The 10,865-nt window shown below is 32.3% G+C and overlaps 3 protein-coding genes across 8 annotated transcripts in view; 1 reads left to right on the forward strand and 2 right to left on the reverse strand.

The window, feature by feature from the left end:
* Positions 1–250: 250 nt before the first annotated feature.
* LOC116014907 (germin-like protein subfamily 1 member 20) lies at positions 251–1,321 on the reverse strand. Its single transcript, XM_031254865.1, has 2 exons — positions 1,193–1,321; positions 251–887 (listed from the first exon to the last, which is right to left on the reverse strand). Exons 1-2 carry the CDS (start codon positions 1,311–1,313, stop codon positions 340–342), a joined length of 669 nt encoding a protein of 222 aa, XP_031110725.1. The 5' UTR covers positions 1,314–1,321; the 3' UTR covers positions 251–339.
* Positions 1,322–3,283: 1,962 nt separating this feature from the next.
* LOC116015693 (germin-like protein subfamily 1 member 11) overlaps positions 3,284–10,865 on the reverse strand; it is a 14,601-nt gene continuing 7,019 nt past the window's right edge. For 2 of the 3 annotated variants that reach the window (XM_031255853.1, XM_031255856.1), the window contains exons 4-5: positions 4,200–4,834; positions 3,284–3,930 (exon numbers count right to left, since the gene is read on the reverse strand). In XM_031255853.1, coding sequence (XP_031111713.1) covers positions 3,383–3,930; positions 4,200–4,350 — 699 coding nt within the window. In that variant the 5' untranslated portion in view covers positions 4,351–4,834 and the 3' untranslated portion in view covers positions 3,284–3,382. The remainder of the gene's footprint in view (positions 3,931–4,199; positions 4,835–10,865) is intronic. The other variant, XM_031255854.1, reaches the window with a different exon arrangement.
* Positions 5,754–10,865, forward strand: part of LOC116015694 (probable inorganic phosphate transporter 1-7) — a 9,165-nt gene continuing 4,053 nt past the window's right edge. Inside the window, exons 1-2 of one of the 4 annotated variants that reach the window (XM_031255857.1) lie at positions 5,754–5,874; positions 5,956–6,401. In XM_031255857.1, coding sequence (XP_031111717.1) covers positions 6,051–6,401 — 351 coding nt within the window. In that variant the 5' untranslated portion in view covers positions 5,754–5,874; positions 5,956–6,050. Of the gene's footprint in view, positions 6,402–10,865 lie in introns of all 4 variants that reach the window. The other 3 variants (XM_031255858.1, XM_031255860.1, XM_031255859.1) reach the window with 3 other exon arrangements.

Below are 10,865 nucleotides of genomic sequence, written 5' to 3' on the forward strand. Positions count from 1 at the left end.
AGTATATATTACGGAGTACATTTTATACTATTATTCTGCATTATTTTTTAATCAAAGAAGAGGTGAACCCAAACTAATAATGCCTCGTGACCTATACTATACTTTGACTAATTCCAGTTTTCTAAATTTTCAGAAAACTGAAGAAAATTTCCAGTTAGTAAACGTGTCCTTAAATTCCCAAAATCTCTAAAAAGAAATAATTCATTGCTTTTCTTGTATTTATTGTTTGGTATATAAGTCAACCGAATGGTACAGTAACAAATAATTTTTTATTAAAAATGTAAAAGTAAAAACAGAAACTCATGTTTACATCATCGGATGTTACGCATTAGTTCACACCTAGGCAAACTTTGACCTTATAAGTTCAATGGTTTTCTTATCCACTCTAAAAGCTTTGGAAAGGATATCGTCAGAAATGGCCGGAACTGATCCAAAAAGTTCAGGCGCAACGGGGACGATGCCGGGATTTTGGCTGTTTAAACTGTTAAAACTAACTGCCTTAACCTTCCCGACATTAGCCTGGTAGTGAAGTAAACCTTGGGGAATCACGAAAACATCGCCGGCGTTCAATGTTTTGGCGTAGAGACGATTCTTGGTTGGGTTGCTCGGATCCGCCGTGACGAAGCCCGCTTCAAGTGTGCCCTCCAAAACAAAGACCATCTCGCTTGATCGAGGGTGTGAATGGGGCGTGGCCAGTGCCCCAGATTCATAATCCACGCGAATCATGAATATGCCGAGTGTGTTTAGTCCGGCGATTCTGTCAACGTCGACGGTGTTGACAGTTAAGCCGACACCTGCGGGAACTCCGCTGACATTTAAACCAGATGCGGAGAAGTCATCTGCTGTCACGCGTTTTGGGTCTTTGCAAACCCTTCCATTCACAAAAACTGCATGCATAAAACATGGAAAACTTAAATTACATAAGAATAAACAATGGCTTTTGTCGGATTAGCGTGCCGGAAAATATTTTTTTTAATTACTTAAAAAATTTTCCGACCACCTTTTGTCACTGATGAGGATTTAAAAATAAGGGGACATAATGATAACAAAATTAATTGATTAAATTTTTCAACCACTTGAAAATCAGAAATAGTTTTTAAATAGAAACATTAAGATTTTGACTGCGAGTTGAAAGTTATCATTTTTAACACCAAAATCAAGCAATAAAAAGTGGAGATGAAAGAATATTTACCAGTAGATTTGGGATCATTTGCCGCAACACAGAAGTCTTGAAGAGGGCTTGGATCAAAAGCATGAGCAAATGAAAAAACAAGAGCAACAATGGCTAAGGTTGTTGGCAAGAGGAAAGCCATTGTTTTGTTTTTTTGGTGGTGCGATCATATTCTACTCGCATGTTACTTATATATAGTTGTTTAAGTACAATCAAAATTATATTCATTTAATATATTTGGTAAAGAAATATTTGTGGGCTAATTAGTAATTATTAAGAATATTTCTTTCTTTATCTTTATTGATTGTGAACAATCACACAATCACACCAATTTTAACACAAATCATACTAATATTTAGATATTTATATATAGAAATTAGAATTTTAAAGCAATAATAAAAATTTAACTAACATTATATTATACAGTTACATTTCTAGACAAGTACGATAAATTTTACTATGGACCATGGTGCATGTAACAGTGTGGTCCGTGAGATAAGTATCATTTTAATTATACTTCATTTTCATTTAACAATATTGCTCTGTTTTTTAGTTTCATTTTTCACGCATACAAATTTTATTATAACAATACCAAAATATCATTTTAATTGTACTACATTTTCATTGGACAATATACATTATTGCATGAGCTCTATTTTGTAGTTTCATTTTTTACACATACTAATTTAATTGTAGTAATATTAATTAGAGTTCAAAAATTGTGAACGTAGAGTTCTAAAATTGAGAACATATAAAGTACTAAAATTTTGAACATGGACCGGGTTCCATGGCATAACAACCGATTAGAATGGTATTACGCAGACAAGATCTTATCAAACAATTTATATCATGGACAATGGTCTACATAGTATTATGGACCATAAATCAAAATAATGAGATACATCTGTATATAATTCACTCCTAAGGTACAATTTTTTATAAACTCAAGACAAGACACATAGACATGCTATATACGAGTATTTTTTATTTTTCAAATATGATTTAAGTACTTAATTTGTTTCTTACATAATTTTACAACACAAGACATAAAAATTAATAACATAAGTCAACAATTACTAATTTGTTTATACGAAATATTTAAAGTGATGAACAATATCAAATCATTTCATGATCATTACTTATTTGGTATAGTTTTGGAAGATTTATAAACATGGTAACAATATTTCTTCATTATTTGCTAAACAAATTGCATAAATATTCTCTAAATTATTTATACTGACATAATTCTATATTTGAAAAAAAAAAAATGGGTCCATTGTTTGAACCCTGTGGTAATAAATTATATTGAAAAAAAATTGGTCCATTGTTCGAACCATGTGGTAATGAATTCAGATTTCAGCATTTTTAATACCAATATTGAGATTTCTAATTGAATTTTTTATATGTAATATTGTGTTTTTTTTCTTTTTTTTTCATTTCTTAATATCAATAGTGATAATTTTAATTGAATTTTTTATTTGTAATCTTGTGGAATTTTTTTTTAATATTAATAGTGAGAATTCTAATTGTTTTTTTTTATTTGTAACATTGAGACTTATTTTTCTTTTTTATTGAGACTTTCTTTCTTCTTTTTTTCTTTTTTAATATTAATAGTGAGATGAGTAATTTATAATATGTTTTCCATTAAAACTATTTTATCTAATTAATTATGTTTTATATTTTATTTTAAATATTTTTTATCTTGATTTATTTTGATTTTTCATTTCTAGTTAACAATATTTATGACTCGATCTCTAAGTGTTTCATTTTTATAAAAAAAATAAAAAAATCTCATCAGTTTATCTTTTGCCCCACCGAGAAAGTTTTCTGGACCCGCCACTAATTTTACCTCCGTTGTCCCTACAAGGAAATATGTAGTGACGGAATTTCTCGTCCCCAGTTAACTCATAGTTAAAGTGTATAATTAGAATACTTTTTAATAATAAAATAAAAAATATTAAAAAGAAGTATTATATAATATATTTTCTATATTTATGCCTACATATATACATACAAGTATATATTGATATTATATATATATATATATATATATATATATATATGCCTTAATTTTCGATCATCATAAGTACATATAGTACTCAAAAAAAAAAATAGCACAATAATAAATACTTATTTTGTTTTATTAAATGTAAAAGTACAAACGGAAACTCATGTTATTGACATCATGGGGTGCTACAAATTAGTTCACAACTAAGCAAACTTTGACCTTATAAGTTCAATGGTTTCCTTATCCACTCTAAAAGCTTTGGAAAGGATATCGTCGGAAATGGCCGGAGCTGATCCAAAAAGTTGAGACGTAGCGGTAACGAGGCCAGGATTTTGGCTGTTTAAACTGTTAAAACTAACTGCCTTAACTTTCCCGACATTTGCCTGGTAGTGAAGTAAACCTGGGGGAATCACGAAAACATCTCCGGCGTTCAATGTTTTGGCGTAGAGACGATTCTTGGTTGGGTTGCTCGGATCTGCCGTGATGAAGCCCGTTTCAAGCGTGCCCTCCAAAACCAAGATGAGCTCAGATGATCGAGGGTGTGAATGGGGCGTGGCCGGTGACCCGGATTCGTAATCCACACGCGCCATCACTATGCCGAGTGTGTTTAGTCCGGCGATTCTGTCAACGCCGACGGATTTTAGGGTTACGCCGACACCTGCCGGATCTCCGCTGACATTTAAACCGGATGTGGAGAAGTCATCTGGTGTCACCAATTTTGGGTCTTTGCAAACCCTTCCATTCACAAAAACTGCATTCATAAAGCAATGCAAAGTTAAATAACCTAAGAATAATAAAAATCTAAGCAAATGTTTGTTATCACCCATAATCGAAAGTTCCAACCACCTTTTGTCACTGATGATGATCGAAAATTAAGGGGACATAATGATAACATAATTCTTTAAATTTTTCCACCACTTTTGTTGATTATCAGAAATAATGGTGAGTTGAAAGTTATAATATTTAGCACTGAAATTATGAAAATGAAGCAATAAAAAGAGGAAATGAAAGAATATTTACCAGTAGATTTGGGATCATTTGCCGCAACACAGAAGTCTTGAAGAGGGCTTGGATCAAAAGCATGAGCAAATGAAAAAACAAGACCAGTAATGGCTAAGGTTGTTGGCAAGAGGAAAGCCATTGTTTTGTTTTTTTTTGGTGGTGTGATCATATTCTTCTTGAATGTTACTTATATATAGTTGTCTGGAGTACAATCAAAATTATATTCATTTAATATATTTGGTAAAAGACTATTTGTGGACTAATTATTAAGAATATTTCTTTTTTTATCTTTATTGATTGGGAACAATCAAAATCACGCCAATTTTAACTCAAATCATACCAATATTTACATATTTATATATAGAAACAGAATTATAAAGCAGTAATAAGAATTAACTAGCATTATACAATTACCTAGCTACACAAGTACACAAACATAAAAATCTACCACACCTGAGCTGATAGCATGCTGTGACATTAAAAAAAAAAAAAACACAAAAGAATAAAGCAAAGTTACAAATGTTTTCTGTTCCCATTTTTACTGATGTATTTCCAATAATTCTCTGTTTCTATTATTGAAAGAATACTAATTTTCTACCTTCAATTTTACCACACTAAAAAAGCATCACTAGAGATCAAGAAAGAATCAGACCCTGCATTGCAATAACAAACTTTTTAAAATCAAGATAGTGTAGTCCTTTGCAATTTGCAATTACCTAAACCTTAGGAAAAAACAAAATAAGTTAAATAAGATAGATAATGCAAGTTTTAAGTAAACAAAAAAAAAATTATCCTAAAATAGAAGAAATAGAATATAGATCAGGATTATTTCCTTCATGCCTATTATATAGTATATAAATCAAACCAGATAAGATTTGGGTCATTCACCAAGTACTGTAAATATGTGCATGAAGAATGAAAGGGGCAAAAGATACAGGATGTATATACATGATCTAACCTTCAGCAAGTACTATAAACTTCATCATCACCATTTTAGGATGTAAATATGTGCATGAAGAATGAAAGGGGCAAACGATACAGAATGAAAGGGGCAAAAGAAGAATGTGCATGTATAAACAAGTATTACTTAGCTTAGAGGCGTAAACACGAACATATATATATATATAAACTGCAGCAAACGAAAGACAAACCAAATATAAACCTTCCTATGAGCCTTGGCACTTATTCTAGTCTATAATCAAGAAGGAAAGGTCATTATATACAATGCTTAGTCTTCATAGTCCATTACCAATATGATTAAAGTTTTAACATATTGATTTGATTGTATACCTTGCTCCTCTTGAAGATATATAATTCCAGAATCGGTAATAAAATTAGCAAGGAATCTGACATTCTTAATTAACAAAATACAAAAAAGGTTAATAGCCCCATCCTATCACGATGATACAATATGAACATAGAATTATACCCCAGTTGTAAGGTGGACCCGAAGGTCTTTGAAGTAAGCGGAATTAAGCTAAGCTGTCTATTACGACCAGTCAACCACAATGGGCCATGATAACAAAATGGCGGTAGTAAATAGCCAATACTAAGCCACCCCCATCTTCACCATTTCGTTCTATGCTTTCTTTGCCCTTCTCTCTCTCTCTCTCTCACTCACTCTAACGGTGTCTTTCCGTCCGTCGGCGCTCAGGTCAGAACACTAAAACTCCGACCAACTCATCTTTCAAAGGTTAGAAATTAACGTATTACCTTTTCCCTTTTCCCGGAATATTTTGTTGAGTTCTTGTACGGAAATATTTTGCTAGTATAGGCCGGCCATCAGATCAGTGCTCACAAAGATCACGTACGGAAACCGCCCGTTACACCGCCCTAGTCGCCAAGAACGTGAAACAAGCCGCGTCCGACATGTCTAAAGTGATGCAGGTTGAAATAGAAACCAAACCAGAGAAAAGTAGTCAAGAATCTGCCGGGAATGATTTCTGGCTTTTTTCCAAACAGTTTCTCCGCCGCCACGGGCTCCACCTGCTCGCAACAACCACCACCTGGTTCTTACTCTACATCGCGTTTTACAGCCAAAATCTTTTCCAGAAAGACATTTTCTCTGCCATTGGTTGGATCCCAAAAGCCGAAACCATGAACGCGCTCGAGGAGGTCTATGGAATCGCTGGAGCCCACACTCTGATCGGCCTGTGCAGCACCATGGCGGGATACTTGTTCACGGTGGCAATCGACAAAATCGGGAGATTTGCCCCTCAGGTATGTAATTAAATTAATTAATTAAATTTGACACGTTATTGTTAACTGCTCACTGCTTTTTTCCTCTAAAATTTAATGGTGTGCATAGCTTAAAGGGTCATTTATAACTTAGTATAATTTCAATTTGCATTTTAAAAAGTTAAAAAGTGTGAATAAAAAAAATAAAATTAACATAAGTAAATATAAGATTTATTGTCACACTTTATTCTATGAACACAATTAATTTCCTATTTTACGGATTATTTTTAGAGGTGTTTGGTAAATAGTTCTTAGCTGATAACGGTTAACTAATTAGTTTAGTGAGTTTAATTAATTAATAATATTAGCTGATTGTAAAAAAGTGTTTAGTAAATTAATTGTTAGCTATTATAGTCATATATTCCTACCCTACAAAGGTCACAACTTGGAGTCACCTAGAGGTGAGCAAATGGTCGATCGATTTGAAAAATTGACGAAAATTTTTTACCGTCGTAAACGATCAAAATCGATAGATTTAAATACTATAACCGACTGAAGAAAGGGGTCGTTGATTTCATTTGATTTTATCTATCGAAAACCGGCCAAAATACAAATACCAAATCACATATCTTTTATATATCATGAAGTCATATTCTTTGTATATATTTTGACTTCATTCTTACAGAATATAAACTATTATTGCATATTTGATATTTCCACGGACTATTAGAAGTATATTACTGGTGCCCTATTCAGATTAATTTTTGTTTATAATGCACTAATGCAATTAAAGAGTATACTGTTGAACATATTGATATTTTCATGTGAAATGGAATTTGTTGCGAAATTTTCTATAAGAACAATGAGTGTGGAAGAATTTAATGATTGGAGAAAATAGTCAAAATACTAAAGAAGAAGTGTACGTCTTGCCGTGTTTGAGTTAGTTGAATAATAACTCTCTTCTCTCCTCACTCTCACGTGGGCTCCCCCAACGATCCGCTGGCTGAACCGAAGTTAGCACTAGTCAACGTATGCCTTAGAAAAGTCACACCTTAACATGAAGAGGTGTTTGGTTGGATGAAAAAAAAAAATTTAAGGAAAATATTCTTCTAAAAATAGAAGAAAATGTATGTTGTGTTTTAGTGTTTGATTTAATGAAAAATGAATTCCAATCATTTGAAAAAAAAAACAAACAAACAAAACAAAATTCTAGCTAGATAGGGATATATACGTCTTTATACTTTTATTATTATACGTTAAGAGGTGGTATATATGACTATTTATCATTGTTATTCTTTCTTAATTATTTTTACTTTTATTATTATTAATATTGTGTTTACTTTTATTATTATTAATAGGGATGTCAAGCGGCATAGACGTGACCCTCCCAAGTGAGAAGTCACATGTTCGATTCCCAATTAGAGTATATACTACACTCTAACAGAGTCGAACTATCGAACTATAGGTCAAAGTGCAATTAGCCCCTTAAACTAGAAGCCATGGCGGCCAGAATTTTGTTTTTTTTTTCCCAGAGATAACCGATGAGAACTTAAAGAGTCTAATTGGAACTTTTTTTATTTAAGGGGCTAATTGCACTTTAGCCTATAGCTGAAGGGGCCTATTTGACCATCATCTCTTATTAATATTGTGTAAAGATATATATGTCTTTATACTCGTTATTCCTTACCATTCCAAATTCAATCAAACAATGGAATTTATCTTCCTTGATAGTTTATTTTCTAGGCGCGATTTTTGGCTAATCCTTCTTTGATTAAGTTATGATTTGGTACAATGTTATTGTAGTCGAGATATGTTTTTGAGTTTAAGTAATATCCAACTTCAGTTCGTGTTTCAGTTCCAGTTCCCGCAGGAGTGAAGTATGCCTTTAGTAAAGGTTTATAAAAGAAAGTTCTAGTCTGTCTCTGGTCCACTAGAATAATTATTGTAATTCCAGTTGTCCCAATCATCAGTTTCATGATGATTATCATAAGTAGGAAAGTTGAAAATTTGGAGTTTATTTCCAAGGTGATAAGTGGCGTTTACTTCATAAGGTCTAAGAAAACCTCTAAAGTTGGATATGTGATTTGAAGAAATAATAAAGTGAGATAACTCTTTGAGTTTTAGTTCCAGTTCGTGTTTTTCAAAAAGTTGACCAACAGACTCTTTAAGGGAATCTAGAGTAAAAGTTTCTTGAAAAGTTTGGAATTCTAACTTTGAAAGTATGGTGTTTGAAATATCAGTAGGAAAGATTTTGTCTAATCCTTCTTTGATTAAGTTATGATTTGGTACAATGATGTTGTAGTCGAGATATGTTTCTGAGTTTTGGTCTAGGTAAAAAGTATGGATTTCATCAGTTTCCTGATGTATTTTCTCAGTTAAAAAGTTTTTAGTGCTTTCAAAGTATTGTTGAATAAGTTTTTTATCCATGGTGATAGATAAGTTTTTTCAAGAAGTTTAAGTTTTGTGAAAACCTTCTGGTTTAAAGATTCTTCTTCTCTCTTGCATCACAGGTTGTTATACTAAGAGCTTTATTACTTATCTTAGATCTTTTTAGTTTATGTTTGTTCTTACTTTTATTGCTTTATTATCAGATTTGTTCTTTTTATTTTCACCTTATCATCCCTAACCTACTAATTTGTTCTTTTTATTTTCACCTTATCATCCCTAACCTACTAGCCAAAGGATCCCATGACCCTCCGTCTACAACCTTAACAACATCTAAGCATTCAAACTCAGGTTTTTCTTTTCCCCACCTGGGTACTTTTCTTACCTGACATACAAACTTAGACTACACAGGTTGCTTCGGCTCAAACAGGATTTACGTCTTTTAAATATGAACAATAAGAACAATAAAGCATAATAATAAGAACAAACACAAAGTAAAGAGATCTGGTTTAAGTAATATTACCTCTTAGTAGCAATCTGTTTTGCAGAGAAAAGAAGAAAGTTTTTAGAAGTAAAGTGTTTTCTGAATAGGCTGGAGTTGGCTACACAAGAACATACAAGAAAAATTATGCAAGCTATGAAAAACTTTCTTCTTTTCTCTGCAAAACAGATTGCTACTAAGAGGTAATATTACTTAAACCAGATCTCTTTACTTTGTGTTTGTTCTTATTATTATGCTTTATTGTTCTTATTGTTCATATTTAAAAGACGTAAATCCTGTTTGAGCCGAAGCAACCTGTGTAGTCTTAAGTTTGTATGTCAGGTAAGAAAAGTACCCAGGTGGGGAAAAGAAAAACCTGAGTTTGAATGCTTAGATGTTGTTAAGGTTGTAGACGGAGGGTCATGGGATCCTTTGGTAGTAGGTTAGGGATGATAAGGTGAAAATAAAAAGAACAAATCTGATAATAAAGCAATAAAAGTAAGAACAAACATAAACTAAAAAGATCTAAGATAAGTAATAAAGCTCTTAGTATAACAACCTGTGATGCAAGAGAGAAGAAGAATCTTTAAACCAGAAGGTTTTCACAAAACTTAAACTTCTTGAAAAAACTTATCTATCACCATGGATAAAAACTTATTCAACAATACTTTGAAAGCACTAAAAACTTTTTAACTGAGAAAATACATCAGGAAACTGATGAACCCCCCCCCCCCCTTTACTAATATATATATATATATATATATATATATAGTTAATTCCAGCAATGGTCCTCCGACTATGTTGATTTTTCAAAATTAGTCTCCAACTTTTAATTTAGACAATTTAGGTTCCTTGACTTTCAAATTCTTTCCAATGTCCTTTCGTCAAATTTTGGTTAAGGTCAAATGAAGGAATAAATTATCCGTTCACCTGTATAGTGTATTATTACTCATGTCCTATACACTATATATATGAATATAATCTCAACCGAAGAGACTTCGACTGAGATTATATAGCTTCGATTGAGACTTCGACTAAGATTATATTCATATATACAGCGTATAGGACAGGAGAACTACAAGTAATAATACACTAAAGAGGTAAACCGACAATTTTACCCATTCATTTGACCTCATTTTAACCAAAATTTTACGAAAGGACTAACATTAGAAAGAATTTGAAAGTCAAGAGACCTAAATTGTCCAAATTAAAAGTCGGGGACTAATTTTGAAAAATCAATATAGTCGGAGGACCATTGCTGGAATTATATATATATATATATATATATATATATATATATATAAAACCTAATAAGTAATAACCATAACCCTAGTTTAATGTTTTACAATTTTAGACTATGGACTTTATAATTATTGTTATGTATTATGTAATGTATAATGTTGAATAAACTATATCTTATGTTAGCTATGTAACAAGTTATTTTAATTATTTTTAGAATGTACAAATGGTAGAGGCAAGACAGTTTGGGCCAGTAAAACCCAGGCCTGCCCGTCAAGGAGCGGGCTTTTTTTGCCCTCCCCACTTAAGCTTGAGGCCCACCTCGCCCCACCAGCCTGTATTGACAACTCTATGCAAGGCGACAAACCTCACGCTCCCCCCCCCCCCCAAAAAAAAAACTA

The sequence above is a fragment of the Ipomoea triloba genome, chromosome 4 (genome assembly GCF_003576645.1).
Source record: "Ipomoea triloba cultivar NCNSP0323 chromosome 4, ASM357664v1".
In the NCBI taxonomy this organism is placed as follows: Eukaryota; Viridiplantae; Streptophyta; class Magnoliopsida; order Solanales; family Convolvulaceae; genus Ipomoea; species Ipomoea triloba.

Coding starts and splice junctions, on each gene's coding strand:
- LOC116014907 (XM_031254865.1), bottom strand. CDS start 1,313: ATGGCTTTCCTCTTGCCAACAACCTTAGCCATTGTTGCTCTTGTTTTT. Junction 888..1,192: donor AAATGATCCCAAATCTACTG/GTAAATATTCTT, acceptor TTATGCATGCAG/TTTTTGTGAATGGAAGGGTT.